Here is a 21355-nt window from a genome sequence, read left to right as displayed (position 1 = left end):
TCAGTCCCCAGTCCGGGTGCATATAGGAGGCAACCGATCGATGTTTCTAATGTTGATGTTTCTTTCTCTTTCTCTCTCTCTCCCTTCCTTTCTCTCTAGAAAAGAAAAAGTTCTAATCCTATAAGCATGTAATATACAAAATTTTAAAACAGAAATACGAACCACAGACAAAATCTTTCAAATCCACATTCAGGATGCTTTGCCCTGCTAGCCACTCAGGGTGTGCACAACTTGCATTCACAGAATGTTGAAAGTTATTATCAACCAGCCATTGAAGCAACCACTTCAAATGGCAGTCACAGAGCAAACTGTGAGTGTTCAGAATCCTGCAGAAACAAAGGGGAAAGGAAGTGCTTTTTACTTTTCATTCTAAGTCTCTTCAAGCATTACTACACGCCTATGCATTTTTCTTGCCAAAATAATGTTTAACCTCATCTAACCATGAGAAAACAAATTCAGACTGTCAGCCTGAATTCCTCAAATACTGTCAGTGTCATGAAAAACACTAACAAGGATGGGGGAACGACAAGGGACCCATTTTAGATTAAAGGAGACTAAAGTACCGTCGCAACCAACTAAAATGCGTGATCCCTGACTGGAAAAAGAAATCTACAAAGAACGTTTTTTGACACTGCGAAAATTTTAGTTATAAACTGCATAATATATATTATTTTATCAATGTTAATTTCACTGGGTGTGACAATAATGCTGCGGTTATGTAGGAAAATATCCTTGTTTTTAGGAAATACATGCTGACATTTAGAAGTGAATTGTCATGATGTTTCCAACCTACTTTCAAATGGTTTAACAAAATATTAGTGTGTGTGTGTATACATATATATATATATATTTATCTGTGTGTGTGGAGCGAGGGAGAGAGGCAGACAGATATGGTGGAAGAGAGGAAAGAAAGGAAGGAGGGAGGGAGAGAAATAGATAACAAATTTAGCAGAAAGTTAACAATTGGTGAGTCTAGGTAAGGGTACATGGGTGTTCCTTGTACTTCCTCTAAATCTTTGAGGTTTAAATTTTTCCCAGAGAAGTTTAGGGAAAAGCTTGGTATATACACTGGAGCACAGATACATCTCTGCTGTGGAGTATATACTTTTTCAAATGACATCACCGAGAACTGAAAACGCTTCAGCCTGTGGCAATGTGTACTACGAACCACCGAAAAGTCACTGTGGTCTATCTATAACAGGCCTATAAAACAAGCAGGGTAGGCAAAAGTAGGTTTAGTTGTGAAACAGAGCTTATTCTTGTATTATTATTTATTAATTATTGTATTATTTTACTTGTACTACAACCGTAAACCTACTTTTGCCCCACCTTGTATATAAAAAAATCAGTGTTGTTCTTTTTTTAATGGCCCATCATCTAGTTTTAAAGTTTGGTATAAAGTACCAAAGATCTGATTCCGAAGAAGTTTCAAACAGTCTTTAAGGATATATCCAAAGCCATGCTTCATCAAGGGTAGTTTTAATTAATGAGGCTGAAAGTTACCTTATGCATTTATGAGTTCCTATGTTATATTCATTCATTCATTGAGAAATACTGGAGTCTACTACATGCAAGGCACTGTTGTAGGCTGTGGGAATATAGCCTTCATGGAGCTTATGTATTTAAAACCAAGCAATAAACAAATAAATGCAAGTATAATATCAAAAAGTTAAGTGCTATCAAGAAAAACAAAGTTAGGCAATGACACTGAGATAGCAGCTACCAGCTTAGGTAGTGGCAGGGAACAATTCTCTGAAGAGATGACATCTGGGGTCCTAACTTCTCATGATGACCAGGCTCTTGTTGAATTCCCTGACACACACCCCCCACCCTCCACCCCCCGACTTCCGGCCACACCACTGTCAAGCACAAGAAGCAAGCTCCTTAGGGCATTTTCGCTTGCTCTTCCCAGTGCCTGGATGCCCTTCAGCCAGTATTCAATGGTTTGCCATTTCATTCATTAAGGTCCTGGCTCAAATGCTGTTATCTTCAGAAAGCCCTTTCTCACTACTTCACATAAAACCACAATCCCTGTGCCTCTCCAAACCTTTGACCCAGCTTTGTTTTTCATCAGAACATTTATTACCTGATGAGATATGTATCTACTGGTTTATTACTTGTCTTACTAGAATTTACTGCAACATGCTGTGACAGACTTTGTCCTGTTCACTGCTATGATCAATGCCTTACGCAGAAGATGATAATACATTTCTTGAATAATTAATCTCCTTTTATCCTAACTAGCCCTGAGAAAAGTGCTACTGTCATTTTAAGTAGGGGAACAGTCTTAGGCTAATCAATTTGCCCAATGTCACATAGTTTTAAGGAATGGAGCAAGAATTCGAACCCAGGCCCTAGCTGGTTTGGCTCAGTGGCATGTGGGAGGCAGCCAATCGATGTCTTTCTCTCACATCCATGTTTCTCTCTTTCTCTCTCCCTTCTACTCTCCGAAAAGCAATGGAAAAAATATCCTTGGGTGAGGATTAAAAAAATAATAAAATTAGAACCAGGCAGCTTGAATTTGTACACTTCCAGTACATCTCAAACTATCTGGTAAAGAATCGGTTCTTAAAATTTCCCATTATCAATACTTTTATAAAACTGAACAGAAGTGTCACAGTAATGCCAAACCGCTTTAAAAGTTTCAAAACACTTACTCTGAATTCCTCTCCTTATCTCATCATGAACCAGTTCTGGTCCACAGACTTTCCTCTAAGTAGCTTTCAGGGAAGGCAAGATAAATGTTACTGGCCCTTGATTGTAACCACTGACCAAATAGTCAAACTAGCTACCGCCCCATCCTGGTGAAATCTCTAATCTATTATAAGCAATTTTTTAAAAAATCATGAATTTAAAAAAAGTATAAGATGATATGTTTTTCTATTACAACTTATGCAGTTTTTGAACATTTCAGAGCCTGAACAGATTAGAGACAGCCTTTCTAACCATGGAACTGAAAGTGCTAGATCATCTCTAAAGATTACATAACATCTAGTTGTAACCCACCCCAAGGGGTAAGGATTGGAAACACAGGTTTCTAATAATCCAAAAAGGAAGAGGGGGGGGGCAACAGAGAATAGTCAGGTATACACAAAGCACAAGGAGCAGTGCTAACTAACTACAACGAGCACAGACAAACAGACGTCGTGGTGCCACACTACGCTTTTCAATGTTGGGTTATTTTTAAATTATATCCAGCCACAATATAACTGTATAATAACCCTTTTTTCCTGCCTGAATTGTGTACTTATGAAAACATCTGGGTCACATTCATCACACTTTAAGCACAAGCATGGATAATGATCTAACTGGTGACAAAAAAATACTAAAGTTACGTACAGTTCTTTCAAGCGAGTCTGAGAAAAAGCATTTTCTTGGATAGACATTATAGCATTGTTGTTCAAATCTCTGAAATGAAAAGAAACAAAACATTACCAGTCATCCTTTCTACAAGTAAGTTCTATAAACACTTTAAATGGTCATGAAAATTTCTGCTAATAGCAAAGATTATTTATATACTGAGAAAAATATATGCAAAATACTTACAGATGCTCAAGGGATTCAAGACCAATGAATGCTTTCTTTGTAATTGACTTAATCTGATTTCCTTGTAAGATTCTGAAACACAAACAGAGCTTTCTAAGAAAACGCTCCAATAAACAAAATTAAATTCATTAAATCAAACATTCTCCCGTAAAAGGTGAAAATACGCTTAACATGCATGTTTAAGAAAGTTGCAAACATTTGTGACTAACCAATACCCAACAGAGAATGAAGGCTTCTGTTGAGATGGGAGAGCTCAATGAGTTACCTGTGAACGGCCATCCGGACTACTGACACTCGCAGTTTTCATGTAAGAAACTGGGTTATAGTCCCAGTTCCTCCCTTCTTAGGGAAAGATCATCAGGTCAAAGAAATTCAAATAAGTGTGAAGCCTTGAAGAAATTCTCATGGGAGAAGATCTAAAATCTTAACTTGAGAGAATCCTCTCGTTAGATAAATTACCCATAAATCTCACATGATTAAACAGATTACTGGTTCAACTCTTGCTTCTCAGCACTTTTTTTTTTTTACTTATATAGATATTCTAATTCCACAAACAACTTCTCTTTAAGTGCCCATAAGAATGCTCTTTCAATAGAAAGTGTCCAATCACAAAGAACAAAATTAAAAAAAAAAAACCCAAACAAGAAACTTAATAATCAACAAAGCTTCTTCCTTTAGCCCTGGCCAGGTGGCTCAGTCGGCTGGAGCATCATCCCGTACACAGAAAAGGTTTCAGGTTCAATCCCTGGTTGGGGCGAGTACAGGAGGCAACCGATCAATGTTTCCCTCTCACATCAATGTTTCTCTCTCCCCCCTTCCACTCTCTCTAAAAATCAATAAAAACATATCCTCAGGTGAGGCTTTTAAAAAAGCTTCTTCTCTTAGTAAATTAAAAGGCTGACTCCCAGCCAGAGCAAAGAGACAAAATCCAGTTACATTTACAATGGGTTCTTGAAAATATCCCTTTAAACAGATACATGAATACTTTAAATACATACAATTTAGTGAGACTTGTGAGTCCAGCAAAGGCTTCACTAGCATCTTCTATGGCCCATGAAATTTCATTGTTTCTTAAGTTTCTACAAAAATGTCAGGGAAAGGCAGGCTGTTAGCATGACCATTACATCACTGAGCACCACTCTGGCATGGCAATGTTAATTTTGATCCTTATTTTATAAGCTTAATTATGACGAATAACTTTTTTTAAAGAATATCTGCAATAAGCATTTAAAAACTGACTCTCATAAGCTAAGAATTAAGTTGGCCTTGATAAAAAAAATTAAGCAACCTGCTAAGAGTATCAATCACTCTAGCTAATAGCCCCTAAATGTGTTAACATATTAAAATTACAGTCAGGATCCTGCAAAAAGCAGAAGGATTTCAAGATACAGGAGATACGGCTTACAAATCTGATGCAGACTAATGGGATTTCTGGGCGACCCAAGCCTTCCCCTGGGCCTTTAACCTAAAAAGGCTGACAAAGAGTAATGTCAGTACAGTTTCACAGCTCCAAGGCAATTAAACATGCCCCATGGGAGGCAAGAATGATATACCCATGTGCTTAGAGGGATCACTGTTTTCTTTAAAAGGATAAGTATGGATCCTTGAAAATCTACTGCTCAGTTCTGAGAGGCAATGCAATTGCACCACACCAAGTCCTGATGGAAGAAATACCAGTTAAAGACGATTGCTTTTGCTTCCTTAAGTCATCTCATGATAAAGTACCAAGCTTTTTGCTGTGAAGTTGTGTGAATAACACTAAGGAGACAGATCCCTCTTCCCATTTAGCTCTACCCTTACGTGAGGTGAATGCTAACAAAGCTCACCTATCTTACTTACTAAAGGAATAACACAGCTCAGCCCTTCAGGACTCCCCCTTCCACACCATAGCACAAGTAAGGACTCATTCACCAAAGGTACGAGGTGTACCTACTCTGGCAGGAGCACTGGTCTAAAGCCAAAACTTCTCAGATCTGATCCTAATTCTGCCTTAACTATCTCTGTGGCATTAATAATAATGTACTTCTGCAGTTGCTTTATTAAATTTCAACGTTACAATAATCAGGGGTATACTGAAAGAAACTGTTTCTTACAGAAGGAACATTCAACTTACAGAACCACAGAATTTTAGAGCTTAAATTGCCTTCAGCAACTATCTTATGTCCATCTTTGGATAGAGAGACAAAGAAAATGACCCAGGAAAGGTTAAGTGATTCTGTTTATCTGGTAGTATGGTAAAAACAGATGAGCTTTAATATCAGAGAGACCTGGGTTCTAACCCTGGTCCAAACCTTTATAAGCTATGTGACTTTAAACAAATCATTTTAATCTCTCTGAACCTCAGCCTCCTGATACGGAAAAGAGTGATAATACCCTAGTATTCTGAAAGCACCTGGCACATACCAAGTCATTAATAAGTGTTAGTTTTTCTGTCCAAAATCAAGCAGCAAATAAATAACAGTGAACAGGTCTCCTGACAGAGCTACACATCCTACATGGTCTTGAATGAGAAGTGGTAGTTCTGGTACACCAGGGGGTAGTTCAAGGTCAAAGGAAGACGGAAACATGCATTCCTGACACTAGCAACTGTGTTTTGTTCCACAATAACTAGCATAACAGATGCTTAGTTGTTTAGTTGGTTAATTCAGAATTAAAGTACAAACAACTCGCTAGAGATAAATAAGAATTAGGGATGGGGACAGAGACAAGTAAGAATGTCTTGCACTGAGGGATGATAGGACAGAAGAACCACAAAGTATTAACATGTATAAATCTGTAGTCTGATTTGTTGTTTTATTTGCTTTACTGCTTTAAAAAATTAGAGGGGGAAAAAAAGAGGACAGATGTACTTACAGAGTCTGAAGATTGGACAGAAACCTAAATACACCATCAGCAATGTGAGTGATTCTGTTGTCCCCTAAATTCAATCTCTCCAGTAAGCTCAGACCCACAAAGGCAGATTCATCCAGGCGGGTCAACTGGTTATAGGATAAATCACTGAAAACAGGAAACATGAAAGGTAAGGAATTCACTGTATTTTAGCTCAATTTTCATATTCTTATTCTATCTACATAATAAATTTAGAGCTTTCAACAAGCTTCTAATAAAGAGGGATGTCAGATTTTATTACTGGCCACGGGAATGATTTATTCCAACCTGCTCTAGTCTCAGGGCCTCCACTGAAATGCCATCCAACACTTACAGTTCAGATAGTCTTTGGCAGAACTCCCATGCATCGGGGCTGATCCTTTCAACAGCATTCTGGCTCACATAAAGCTGTTGCAACATTCGCAAGCCATACAACCATCCCTTGTTCACTTCTGTAAGGTTATTATGCTCTAGTTCTCTGCAGAATTAGAGAAAGGAGAAAATATGTTTCATAACAGGCAGTGCAATGAGAAGATTCCAAAAATCTTCATTAAGTCTTAGAGAAGCACATACCTTTGTTCAACCTAAGTGAGTCAACAAGTTCTAATCAATAAATACTTTTATCTTATTTAAGATTTAGTGCCAGAAGGTAGTAAGACTATGTAAAATATCAGATTTATAAAATCAAGACACTGAGAGGTGTATGTTCTGGATAAATTCTGATAATTTTTATCAGCCAAAACATTAAAGGAACAAACTATTTAGAGGAAATGTGAGAATGATGACAAAAATGCCAGTTAGATAACAAAACTTAAAGAGCTTTGTGTATACTTATTTCACATCAGAAAAGGGAAAAAGAACTAATGTACCCTGGTATAACTATAACAGCGATCCTAGCTGTTTGGCACTAAAAAGTCCCAGTCAGACCCCTTTCCTAACACTCTCTTATACTAGTTCATAGTACTTACAATTCTTCCATGTTATCCAAGCCAAAAAAAGCTCCATCCTTAAGTTTGCTAATGCCATTCCGCTGCATTTTCAAAGATTTTAAGGAGTCCAGCCCTTGGAATGTTAGACCTTCCACAACTTTAATCCTGTTTCTTTTAAGTTCCCTTTAAAAAAATTGTTTTACAGTTAGAAAACTGGTTTGCTGATTTGTTCTAATAATTAAAAAGGAAAAGACACTGTAAGAAAAAAAATCATCTTCTTATAATCCAACTACTTAGTTACTCACAAGAACTGGAGGTGAGGTAGCTTGAAGATCTTGGGTGGAATCATGCTAATTCTGTTACGGTTTAACTTTACCACTAACAAGGAACTCGATAAATTGTCAAAGCAACCAGCCTCCAAAATGGTTATCCTATTATTACTCAAATTCCTAAAATGAACAAGATCACAACAAAAAATTAGTGGAACAAAAATTCTACCACAGGAAAGCGGCCGAAGTCTATGACTGAGCCCCAGCTCTACCACAAGGCAACTGCATACAACTTTTCAAATCATTTAACTGCTTTGTTTCTTCAACTACAAATAAGGATAAACCTACTTCATTTAGGTTAAAACAGTACATGTGCATGTGCTTATAAACTGGAAAACACTAATGCATATGCTAATTATCATTATCATAGGACGCTAACAAGCCACTTCTATTTACCTTCTACAAAACTGTTAGTAAAACACAATCCAGAATTACGTCTCAAAAATTACCCTAGATACTTAATATTTTCTGAGAACAGTGCACTTTTTCTTTAAGGAGTGGAAAAAAATCTCCCAAACCCCCAAAAACTGACCATAGGTTTGTTTCATATGGCATATCAAAATCACAGTAACAGCCCGGCCGGGCGTGGCTCAGCTATTGAGCGGCGACCTAGGATCCAGGACATCGGGGTTCGATTCCTGGTCAGGGCACATGCCCAGGTTGCCGGCTGCAGCTGATCAATGACTCTCTCATCATTGATGTTTCTATCTCACTCTCTCCCTCTCCTTTCCTCTCTCTGAAATCAATAAAGATATATTTAAAAAAAAAAAAAAAATCACAATAACAGACATTTCTGGGAAGATAAGTACCAATAAATAATAAAGATGCACTATAAGGTAAATCGGTTCTATATTCAACTTACAGGTATTTAAGCTGCATTCGAGGAAATGAAGCTGTCTTGATTTCTGATATTATATTCGAGCTGAGATCTAAACTCTCAAGAGCAAGGTAAAACTGGAACGCCTCTGCATTTATTTCTGCAATTATATTATGGACTCTACAAAACAAAGATTATATTGAAGCTACTGCCAGTGATCCACCCCAGGCCACAAGAATGTTAAACAATTGGGATCAACAATAAGGGTACCTAAAAGAAACAAATAAAAAAAAAACGTGTACTATTCATAATTTAAGTGAAAGATCTGAAATCTTATTTACTTACAGTGACAGTAGAGTAATATTAGAGGTTGGTTCTCCAAAATATGGGATTTCTGTTAGCTCGTTATAATTCATCTTCCTAGGCACAGGAGGAAAATAAAATTCAAAGTTTAGCAGAGAAATATACTACCTCTTGAGTTCTGGTTTACTGGCTAATACATATTCTTTAGGATGGGCGCCACATCTGAAAAAAACCTATGACTTAGAATGAGTTAGACTAAATGCATCGTACTGCAAACGTAGATGTTTTAATAAGAAATGCTTTTTCATGGTATAGATCTATGATTGATCTCAATATTTAAAAGGTTAGAAAATATTTTGCACATTAAATACTTTTAATCCCACCAAGGTTCTTTGAATAGTTGTTTATAACTATTTTACCAACCCAGAGATGGAGACTATGATTACATTTTACAGATGACATATGACATGACATGTCACCATCTGATTCCAGCAGCTCTTTAAAATAGATTGTCTCAAGCCTGGCCAGTGTGGCTTAGTGGTTGAGCATCAACGCACGAACCAAGAGGTCAAGATTCGATTACCAGTTAGGGCACATGCCTGGATTTCAGCAGGATCCCTAGTAAGGGGTGCGCAGGAGGCAGCGAATCAACGACTCTGTCTCACTAATGTTTCTCTCTCTCCCTCTCCCTCTCTCTCTCTGAAATCAATAAAAGCATAAAAAGACTGTCTCAAATGTTTTCGTAGCAAATATAATATAATCACATTTCACTAACCTGGTTTTTAATCAGTGAACAACCTCAACAATTTAAAATACAGGAAAACAACCTGAAGTAAAAGGCCTCCAGGAACAAAGCCCCTGTGATAAGAAAGCTCAACCATTCTCACACCTTTCCTAAGTGCTCCTCTCTCAGCTAATAAGCTTAACTCTATTCACTGCAGCAAATCAGAGCAGTCAATTTGGACCAGGGAAGGAGAGAATGAAGGAAGAACGAAAGCACCAGTTACCCTGTCAGCAAGAAACTAAAAAGAAAAATAAATCTGAGGGTTCTGGGGGTGTTTCAGGTAAAGGCACAACAGGCTCCATGGTTGTGCCTCTGGGAACATTACAATGCAATAACTGGTATTAATAATACCTATTTTAGAAAATTTCCTCCAAAGAATACATAATAATACATCTCTATATTAAAGAAAAATCTTGCCCAGCCAGGAGTGGCTCAGCGGTTGAGTGTAGACCTAAGATCCAGGTGATCGGGGTTCGATTCCCGGTCAGGGTACATGCCTGGGTTGTGGGCTCGATCCCCGGTAGGGCGTGTGCAGGAGGCAGTTGAATGATGTTTCTCTCCCCTGCCCCGCTCTAAAAATCAATAAACTATTAAAACAAAACCCAAAAAAAAGGCATTTTAAAAAGTTTACACAACAGAGAGTTTTCAGTGGTTTAAACTTTGGCAAAAAACAAACAAAACATATTTACTCTCAAGAGAGGAAAAATCTTACTTTGGCCCTAAGGAAGACTATTTCTACAGTTTGTAACTTGCAATCACCAACCCAATGGCACAATGCCCAGCCCAGGGTACATGACAATAAAGCTAAAGATGACAGTTTATATTTTAAACAATGTCTTTTAATGTAAATTTTTTCCTTCAATTTTTTTGACAGCATTTCTAAACTGAACATCCTCAAATTCACAATCCATTAAGTCACCTCAAAGTTAATGTAAATTTAAGTAAAATAACTTACACTTCTTGTAATGTCTGAGATTCCAAGCTGATATTCCAGGTGGACAACCGATTATGACTCAAATCCCTGATGGTGAACAAAAGAGCATTCTTAGCTTAGTGCTGGACAGCAGATCAAAAGAAAACAATTACACTCAATTAAGAGTCTAAAGGCCTATCATGAATTTGAGCAGGGCAGGCAAATGAATGGTTATAAAAGATGAATAAAAATACATCTAGATTTCAAAATAGCTATTTTACTTTTTCATTTTTACGGTGTTAGGTCTTTTGTTGTTGTTTTTTGGGGGGGTTTTGTGTGTGGAATTCAGGCTTGTTTTTATTAGAAATGTAAGATTGTCCTATCCTCTATATTACTGAGTGCTACCAGGCGTCACCCATATTCAAATATATGAATATTTCTGCAGCAGAACTATACATATTCACATTAAGAGGCATGAATCAAGATTACGGGCTGTCTTATATCAATTTAGTACAGGTTTTGCCACCAAAATTTTTCAGTGTTCAGAGCATCCTGGATTTGGGCATTGAGAATAAGCAATTGTAGATCTATCTTTTCTCAACAACCACTGGTGAAATCCTACTTTTTTTTTGCTTCTCAAGGTCCTAATTCTTACATTACTGTTGAGTCACCAACCTTGGCTCATCCCTATGTTTACACTCCAGGCATCGGTGCTGGAGCCATGCAGAACCTGCGACATGGTCTATTTCTCTTTCCTTCACACTCATTTGAACCTCATACTGCTTAACCAGGTGGCTCCCCTCTGTTGCTAACGCCCTCGGTGAGGAAGACGCCTCTCTTCTCTCGGCTTTGCCTTCAACTCTCCCAAGTTTCCAGGCAATCTCTCTTGCCACAGCTCTGCTCTCCCAAGTTCTGTCTGCTGCCTAATATATACATATTTTTTAATTTTATTTTTGTTTAAAATATTACAGATGTCCCTTTCTCTCCCCAATGAGCCGTTCCACTGTTGGTGTTGTTTTAACTAGGAAATACACTCACGTGATTCGATAATCTAAAATAGAAAAAGGATATAAGTAAAAAGTCTCCTACCCTTGTCTCCAGCCATCCAATTTCCCTCCCCGACAGCAACAAGTGAAAACAGACCATTTCTTGTGTAGCCTGCCAGATATTGTAGGCATGTACCAGCGAATTTTTACATAAGTGGTAGAATAATTTGCACACTACTTTGCCCTTGCTTTTTTCACTTACTACGTCTTGTAGATCATCTCATAGCAAATTATAAATTTCTTCATCCATTTTAGTGATATTATACTTTACTATAATGTACTATACTTCTGAAAGAAATATATACTTTTTAAAGTAATAATACAAAATAATATGTACTTTTAAAAGTAACATAAACTTTACATAATATATAGTATGATATATAATACTACAATATATTATATTACACTTTAGCTGAAGATAAACTTGTAGATTTCACAAGACAGTGAGCTTCTGTATTAGAATTGGGGTTGACCACATCCTTGATAGAGATGTGGTCTTTCTTAAAAAAAAAAAGGCAATCTAGCTTCAGGGAAGGAAAATTCATCTCACTCCAAATTATGTAGATGATGGTGGTGATGGTGGGGGCAACTAACATTTAAGCACGAGGCACTCACTTTTCCATACGCTTTATACATATGAACTGCCCAAATCCACAGGACAACCTTATAAGGCAAATGCTCTTATAATCTTCCTTTCCTGATACAGAAATGGACAGAAATTAATAATTTGTCAACCCACGGTCACACAGTTAATAAGTGAGGAAGCCATAAACTTGAAATTCCATCTCACTTGTAGCAAACAGAGCAGAGATTTCACTAAAATTAGCCATTAGTCTAAATATTTAAATAGGCTTAAAAAATTCACTTTGATGGTTCCGGGCATCTTTACAAGACTGAGGTGGAATCCAGCCCACACAAGCTGTCTGCCCAAGAGATGTATTACACATTACAATATGGCTAGTAATAGGGACACACTAGAGAGACATTACAGATCACTTTATCTGGCTGTGCCACCACAGGCAGTTGACAGATGCATGCAGGTCTGAATGATGCCTCTCTCACAGAACAATTTGTTCTCAGCTAGATTCATGTCTGTCCATCTATAAAACCTAGCCACCTTCTTTTAAGAGATTGACTTATGCCATAACATGAGGCTAGATCAAATCATCACTTTTCCACAACTGTTCTAAAACCTTTACTCCAAGATATCTGGCACCAGGTATCAGCTCAAAGACACTCATGAATGGAGAGGTGTGTTGGGAAATATAAGAGAGAAAAATGTGAATTCACTCACATAAAAATCTTATATTCAGAAACTACCCAATTCACACTTGCTACTAAACAACAAACACAGAATTTCATAGGATTGAAAAGATGTTTATTTATTATGGTGTTTCAACTAAAGAAGAAATTTAAATTAGATATTCCATATTCTGCTCCAAGGTGGCTAGTCTGGTAAACAGACAACTAATATTGTCTGTATAGCAGACTAGCACACTATGACTTAATTCTACATTTCATGCTTGCTGAAATTTAATTTTTTTTCTTTTATAGATTAAGGGCTTTCATTTTAATAACAGTGCTTTTAATGCCTTTCCAAACCCTAATCTTCCTGGTAATGTAACTCCTGACTGTGCCCATCCACTATTGTTCTCTCATGGATGTCAATGATGACCAGATAATCAGTTTTAAAGAAAACTATTATTACAGAAATAGAAAAGCAATCAAATTAAACTCAACTTGGTATAAACTTGGTAAACTCAACATGGTATAAACCACTTTGAATTTAGTATCAGTAAAAACTGTCCAGTGTCTCTATTGGGGGAAAGAGCAATTTTCTCAGTATCTTTAAAGAAACTCTAAGGCGTTTCAATGGAACCCAAAGGATACCTCAAATAGTTTGGGTCCTCTCTACAGGGCAATGTTGTAGTAAGAATATATGCCTCATAGGTCAGGACCCCATATAATGGGGCTCTCTGGACTCTTCTGCAAACAAATCCACACTGAATGAATTTAAAAATACCAATGGTGAACAGGAACACACTCCCAAAGTAGCACTATCATAGAAAGCACCTAGTATAAATAGATGTAGCTGTTTAACTTATCAAAACACCAAGTTTCTAACTGGAATTATATGGGTTGATTTCAGCATCAGGTATTCATACAAACATGTAATGAACCATGTGCCAGGCACTGTGCTAAGTGCTAGGGTTACAAACACTGTCAATGTTACTAACCTTTATGACTTTTTTGAAAGCAACATTTATAGTACTAGGAAGTGGTGTCACTCCAAAACTGTAAACATAAATTCAATATCAACTTCACTGGCAATGTGTAGATTAGCTTTCTTCTATGCCTATATTTTACTCTGTAATTTAATTATATGATATGTACATATAGGAATGTACAGACACACTCCTGCTCTCCATAGCATGACTTTCCTATTTCTTTTTTTTTTTTTTTAACAAGTTTTACTGATTGATTTTAGAGGGAGGGAGGGTGGGCGGGCAGGAGAGGAAGGGGAAAGAAGGGGGGGAGGGAGGGAGAGAGGCAGAGCAGGAGAGAGAGAGAGAGAAATGTCGTTCCACTTCACTGTCTGCTTCTTGTATGCGCCCTGACCGAAAACGGAACCCACTACACCTTGGTGTATCAGGCCCCATTTCTTTTTTTAAAAATACTCCCAAAAGGCTGAAGAAGACTGATCTGAAGACTTCAAATATCAGATGTAAACTCTTATTAAGAATTTGCATAATTTCTTAAAAACAGATTTATAGAAGAGTTTGGGTAATTTTTTAAAATTAAAGTCTCTCACTATTCTTCCCAGTGGCCAATCATTAATTCCATTAACTTTGCATAAGTTAATGCTAGTTTGCCTGTTGTTTTTTTGTTGTTTTTTAAAGCAAGAGTCCTTGAAATGGAAAACTGTCTTTCAAAGATTTTTTTCCCCTTGACATATCCCTAAAATGAACTTAAAAAGTTGAAGTAATCTAATGCTTGATAAACATCACCTAAAGGGTCTAACAGACAACAATCTTTCCTTTATTTTTTAACACCACTAATATCTGACCATTTATGGATATGATGTTTGCAGAGTAAAGGTCTCAGAGAAGGCCTTATCTCAGTGTTATAAACTCCGCTTCCACTCATGCTAATCTACAGGGATGTATCTATAATAATGATGAATTATTAAGGTTCTTGATATCATGTGGAGCCAGAGGTGCCATTAATGTAATCGTTTAGTACCATCAGGGTGTAAATAATTTATAGGATGTACAGAACAATCTCAATGGTCTGAGGAGGAAAATCAGTTCTGCAAGCTAATTGCAAAGAAGTCCAGCAGCAACGGAGATGCAGGTCGTCTTCTGCCCAGTCACACACGTACACTTTTGTTGTCGTTGTTAATCCTCACCCGAGGATTTTTCCCCCCACTGATTTTTAGAGAGAATGGAAGGGAAGGAGGAACATTCTCCCCATTTATACCCAAACTCTTCCACCTTTGGAAGGGACATCAGGTTCAGCCACTGTGCTGGTCTAGATTGCAAACAGCTATACTAATCCAACAAGTACCTCCCCCTGAGTTCACTCCATTCAGTTAGTGTTAGGTTACACAGACACAGAACTACTGAGCTATTTTTACCACCAGGCAATATATTGGTATTCACTGTTAACCTCAATTTTGCTAGATGGGGTGAAGGCACAATCTGCCCCATTAGACCCTTAGCAATTCTAACCCAAAGTTTAAAAACATAGTTTCTTGCTTAGGAATCATTCCTGTTTCCAGCACCTGTACTTGCAGCCCTGGTCCTATGAGCACTTCACCAAGTAGGGGAAAAAAGCTGACGTGAATAGAGAAAAAAACAGTATAGTCATTATGCCAGGATACTTCTCCCTTGGTAAGAACTGCATTATCATTCCAGCACCTTTCACCACCCCTTTCCCCATATCCACCAGAAAAATAGGACTCTACTTAGTGGGGCCACTTCTTTAGTGCCACCTGACGCTGAGTGTGAGCACACTCTCAAGAACATATGTAAGTCAATCCTTCCCTTCTTTATCTCCTCCCTTTAAGATAATCAATGTTTTAACCACCCATTCCAATTCTCTATCAAACTAGTACAGTGGGTCCTCAAAAACATCATTTCCTTATAACACTGATGAGGCGCTGTAGAAATTTGTTTGTATCAATTAGCGTACAGTAAAACTGGTTTCATCACACGTTACTTCTCCACAGTTCCAAGAACTTATTGATGATGTTAAGTGAGGACTTACTATACTCTGAGGATATCTCTCTGCCCACTGTTGGGCATTATGGGCTGTAAAGTGTATTCCCTGGTCTGCAGAAATGATGGTCAGTCATCCAAATTGGTACAATTATCTTCTGTTCCGGTTCTTTTATAGCACTCTGAGCATTTGCATCTACCGTCGGATAAGCAAAGCCAGTCCACAGTCAGTAACTATTCCTGTCAGGACCCATCTGTAGCCCCCTAGGGCTATATTAGCATCAGTATCATTTACCAGCTCTGTTCAGGGCCTTTCCACCAGGGAATCTGCCACAGAGCCATCTGCGGTATGTCTTTTCCTGGCAGACAGAACAGAGCTTACTGGCATTTTGAGCCTCAGAGGGTACAAGAAGAACATGTCTAGATTCAGCCCATCTCTGCACTGCTGCAGTGCCCCATATCCACCTATCGTGGACCCAGGTGGCCACCTCAAGCAAGCACACAGGGATATCTGGTTCATTCCAATCACCTCTGCACCTGGAAGAAAGTCCTTCTGATGGTAATCAGTGTGTCCTACTTTAATGTTGCCCTCAAAGTCTCACAGTGATTTCCACATGACTATTTGTGCCCCACATGGACATTCCTTTAATAAGCCAGGTTTCTACTGCTCTTCTGCATGATCATGTGGCCAGGCCACTGGCTACTGCCCATGGCTCAGTAAAAACCCAAACGTGTGGGCTTTTACCGCTGTTATTCTTCCATTACAGCCCACTGAGCTCATTTGTCCTTACCTTCCTCAGAGTGGTAGCCTTCGAAATAGGATGCTGTCCATTCATCTTGGAACTGCATCCACAAACCCAGCAGCTCCTTGTTGGTCATTTAGGACCTGTTTATAGGATGCTGTCCAAGGGACAATAGAATCTAGCAGCTCCTCACAGTGGGGGGAGGGGGGACGCTCTGCTCTTGAGTATCTTCTCCTTGCATTCCCCAGGTAGCATGATCCTGTATAAACCATTTCCACTTTATTATGGAACTCTTCTGTGCACTGCCCTCCCTACTGGAGTGTTTATCTGGCATTATGCAGGACATCATGAGTATTTCAGGTTTCAAGATTATTTTATGACTTTTAGTCATCATGGCGGTTTCATTTACTGTCCAATAGCAAGCCAACAACTGCCCTTCAAATGGAAATGCTCTAGTCCAAAGTCCTAGGAATTGTTGCTGGGGAGGCACGCACAGGCTTCTGTCCTAAGCCCCAGTCTGCCATACACATAGGGCTATCCCACAGAGAATCCGTCCATACCAGCACTCCAGTTTCTACTATACACTGTGTGGGCTGGAGCAATCTTACTGGTTCCATTTAGAATGTCCAATTAATACTGCTTGAAGGGTGGATTTACATGCCTTCTGCTTTACAATATTAGGTAGAGGAAACATTCCCGTCAGATGCAATGTCCATCTCCATAATATCACATAAAAGCCTCTTCAACCACCTCTCCTACAAATGTGTGCCTTACATGCCTCACTGTAACCTCCATTAGGGCTTTAACAGGCTTTGGTTTTACAATACCAGGTAGGGGTAGTGTTCCCCAGCCACAAAGAACATCCATTCCCATAATATATTTAGATAAAGGAGCCACAACTTCTTTAAATAAAGCTTATTTAAACATTCCAACTTTCATAATGTTCTCTCAATTACATCATGGCTTCACCAATGGGTTTGGTACCATAGTATAAGAGGTTCCCACATCAAGGAATCCTGAAAACTCCAATTCCTGACCATTTAACCCACTCTTGTGCAAGAGGCTTTGGATCCCTGCCAGCTCATGGCCAGTATTCCTGGACAATATGACACTGACATCGGCAGGGTTTTCAATTGCAACAATGGCACAAGCAAGCTGCTAGCAGAAGCATCTCCTAGGTTCTCTTCAGGTTTCTGATGCAGATGCCATCACTTGTCCTTCTGTAGATGTATTGTTCCATCTGGAAGTCAAGGTTGGTGACACCTAAGTGGGTTCCTGCTACAAAGAATTTGAGGACATCCTCTTTCATTTGCAGGACAGTAAGGGCTCCGGACAGTTTCCCTTTACGTTATGTTGGTGCATGGAATGATGCATAGTCAGCTGCAGTCCAGGGATTCTTCCCTCTTTTTCCTTTACTTTGCTCCTAACAGATCTGCTTTATTCATCTTATTCTTTATAACCATTTCAACTTCCCTGCCTCGCTAAGACCAGTCCCTTGACTCTCTCCTTTGGTTTTCCCCATTTTCCTGTTAATTAACCTAATGTTTTTATTAGCATCTATGAGACCCAGAGGCAGAGCTGAGAAAGCAAATACACAAGGCTTTCCCAACTATCTCCTGGTTCTGCAGAAGGTTATATGGGGTGTCCATATAAAGAGTTCCCTTTAACCACAGCATATACCATGAACTCATTAACAGGTATATTCAGCAGGTAAATATCCCCATTATCATAAAGATAATCCCAGGAGTCTTATGTAGAAAACATATCATCTACTTTATCAGCGGTGTTCCACTTAGCATTCATGGGGGGAAATGGGCAGTCAGTCCCCTTTCTCAGGGTACACAGATCTTACAGTGGCTTTTACACAGTCCACCAGGCTGGCTGTTCCCTCAGGAATAACCTGCTTTGTGTCTGGATCACATATAGCCATCTGTGCTTGTTCCGTAATGAGACAAATCCTGCATCAACCCAAACATGCTCTTCCCCCACTGCAGCATTTAAAACCAAATACTGCTCCTAAATTAATTATTCTCACAGAACATCTTAGTAAAGGTTCTTCAGGAAGCTGTTACTGATGCACAAAATGAAACAACTCCTTCACAGGATACTCCCTGGTTTCAAACAGTTCTTGGTTTTGTCCTTCCCTCACACCAACTACCTGCTTGGTGACCAGAGATCTAGGAGTACTTTCTGTTGTCCTTGCCCAATTTTTCCCTTGGGGTGAGTAGCCAAAGTTCAGACTCACTGAAATCTGAGCTTGGATCAAGGTCTGACTCAGCACTCTTTTAATTTCATTTTAGCTAGTACAGGCAATAGCTGAGGGATTGAACCAATGCGCTGGGAACTGGATCCACCTCTAAACTCCATCAGTAACTTTTATCTTTAGTGACTGAGAGCAGTACAGCTACTGCTCCAAACTTTGGGCGACCACACAGCCAACAAGGAATCAAAGGTCTCATATTCCCCACCCTTTATCCTTTCTTTTCCCAAACCACATGTTTCCGTGACTAGGGTCATTCTAGCAAATCTAACTTCTGTGATACCAAATGTTCAGGAAAACTTCCCTGTGTTAAAAGAAGAAATACTCAATGACATTTGTTAAAACCCAGTAAGGAGCCTTATTCAAGGCGGTGCAGGTTATTTCTATAGGTACAGGGACCACGTGATGAAATGTTTTTATGGGGAAGAGGCTGGGCTCAACTCCGAATACTGCATGGGCAAGTGGGAATTTATAGCCGAGGAGCAGGGCTGCAGCCAAGGCCAGTGGATAGAAAATTACTAAGAGAAAACAAGAGCGGTAAGGGGGGTTCGGGCTAACAGACCTAACTGAACTCTTCTCAAAGACAGGCCAGGGTGATTAGACATCACTTAGGGTATGGTGGAAGATAAGAAACTCCATCAGATATCAAGAGTGATCAAATACTGAGGGTGGGGGCTTCTTGCTAAACTAACTTACCGGGTTTCTTGCATAAACTGTATTTTATAGTAGGTACCTTTCAAACAAAGAAGCTTCTTACAAACAGCTGCTTGCCTGGGACTCTAATCCAGCCTGTGTTTATCTGGGACTCTATCCCATCTTTTGGAGTATACCCAGACTCCTAAGAATCAAAATCTGTCCTTACCAGCTTCCACGGACGTTTGTCCGGAGCAATGGTTCAGGAGTCGGACTCACCAATGGATCCCCGATCAATCAGTCAGGAGGAAGGTAAAAGCTTCAAAGGTATGCACTTAGGGTCCTGGGTGAGAGGTCCGGGGGTCCAATGATGAATCTGATCCTATGGGTGTTGTGGCACCATAACTGTTAAAAGGAAAAAAATATTCAATGATACTTGTTAAAGCATGGTAAGGAAGACTTTGAGGAATAGGGAGCTAGGCATAGGGAGCACTGCAATGAAATTTTTTAATGCAGGTAAGAGACTGGGCTCAGCCCAGCTGGGCATGGCTCGGCAGTTGAGCATCAACCTAGGATCCAGGAGATCAAGGTTTGATTCCTGGTAGGGGCACATGCCCAGGTTGCAGGCTCAATTTCCAGCAGGAGGAGTGCAGGAGGCAGCTGATCAATGACTCTCTCATCATGGATGTTTCTATCTCTCTCCCTCTCCCTTCCTCTCTCTAAAATCAATAAAGACATATTTAAAAAAAAAAAAAAAAAAGAGAGAGACTGGGCTCAACTCCAAATACTACCTGTGTATATGGGAATTTAAAAGCTAAGGAACAGAGTAGGGTCAATGGATAAAAAATACTAAAAGAAAACATCAAGGGGAAGAGGGCTCTGACTTAACAGACCTAACAGGACTCTTGCTAAAAACAGGTAAGAGAGGTCAGACATCACCTGGAACATGGTATAGGGAAGGAACTCAATCTAATATCAACGGTAGGGGCTTCTTGCTGAAACTGCATTTTACAAGGATGTGCACAGACCGCCTAGGAGAAGGTTCAGGAGCCTAACTAAACTTTGATCAAGCAAAAAATTTTTGTCACCTGTTTCTTCCTTTACTCACATAATACTTCTGATACGAGATGTGTGGGGTTTTCTTCTTCCCTACACCAATCATTTCTCCAAAACCAGCCAGGTGTCCTGCAATTCAATTCAATTCTGACACTAACTGGAGTTAATGCAGACCTCAGTGGGTAAGGGCTCAGTCCCACAGACTGCACCCCCACTGAAGACACCAATCCCAAGTAGTAGGACCCAATGTTACCCACAATTTCTGTCCCACTTGGCTACAAATCAGAGGTTCCCATGACCCCCTCATTAGTCAATCACCTGCTAGAACAGCTTACAGAACTCAGGGAAACACTTATGTTTACTGGTTTATTATATAATAAAAGATATGATAAAGGACACAGTCAGATGAAGAGATACATAGGGTGAGATCTAGAAGGGTCCAGTAAAGGAGCTTCTATCCCCGTGGAGTTGGGAGTTCACAACCCTCCTGGCACGTAGATGTGTTCACCAACCCAGCAGCTCTCTAAACCCCAGAGATTTGGGGATTTTTATGGCAACTTCATCATATAGGCATAATCATTTATTAACTCAATCTCTAGCCCTTCTCCCCTTCCCGGATGAAGCGGAGTGGGGCTGAAAGTCCCAAGATTCTATTGATGGATTGGTCTTTCTGGTGACCAGACCCCATCCTGAAGCTATCCAGAGCCCACCAAGAGTTGTCTCATTAGGTCAAAAGACATTCCTATCATCCAGGAAATTCCAAAGAATTTAGAAGCCCTGAGTCAGAAAATAAGGTCAAAGACTAAATATTAAAAAGAAAGATGCTCTTAGTACTCTTATCCCTTAGAAAATTACAAGGGCTTCAGGAGCTCTGTGCCAGGAACCAGGGGCAGATATATTTCAAAAGC

General features: G+C 39.2%; 1 protein-coding gene across 5 annotated transcripts in view; it reads right to left on the bottom strand.

Moving 5' to 3' along the window:
* Positions 1–21355, bottom strand: part of LRIG2 (leucine rich repeats and immunoglobulin like domains 2) — a 32917-nt gene that overhangs the window by 9247 nt on the left and 2315 nt on the right. For 2 of the 5 annotated variants that reach the window (XM_016223349.2, XM_016223350.2), the window contains exons 2-12: positions 10532–10597; positions 8835–8909; positions 8535–8669; positions 7649–7792; positions 7383–7526; positions 6749–6892; positions 6400–6543; positions 4545–4625; positions 3547–3618; positions 3340–3408; positions 163–326 (exon numbers count right to left, since the gene is read on the bottom strand). In XM_016223349.2, coding sequence (XP_016078835.2) covers positions 163–326; positions 3340–3408; positions 3547–3618; positions 4545–4625; positions 6400–6543; positions 6749–6892; positions 7383–7526; positions 7649–7792; positions 8535–8669; positions 8835–8909; positions 10532–10597 — 1238 coding nt within the window. Of the gene's footprint in view, positions 1–162; positions 327–3339; positions 3409–3546; positions 3619–4544; positions 4626–6399; positions 6544–6748; positions 6893–7382; positions 7527–7648; positions 7793–8534; positions 8670–8834; positions 8910–10531; positions 10598–19620; positions 19640–19670; positions 19690–21355 lie in introns of those variants that run through there. The other 3 variants (XM_087827645.1, XM_016223352.2, XM_016223351.2) reach the window with 3 other exon arrangements.

Source organism: Miniopterus natalensis, chromosome 19 (assembly GCF_054644295.1).
Source record: "Miniopterus natalensis isolate mMinNat1 chromosome 19, mMinNat1.hap1, whole genome shotgun sequence".
Classification (NCBI taxonomy): Eukaryota; Metazoa; Chordata; class Mammalia; order Chiroptera; family Miniopteridae; genus Miniopterus; species Miniopterus natalensis.
Note: the sequence above shows the minus strand (reverse complement) of the source record. Positions and strands in the feature narration are given on the sequence as shown.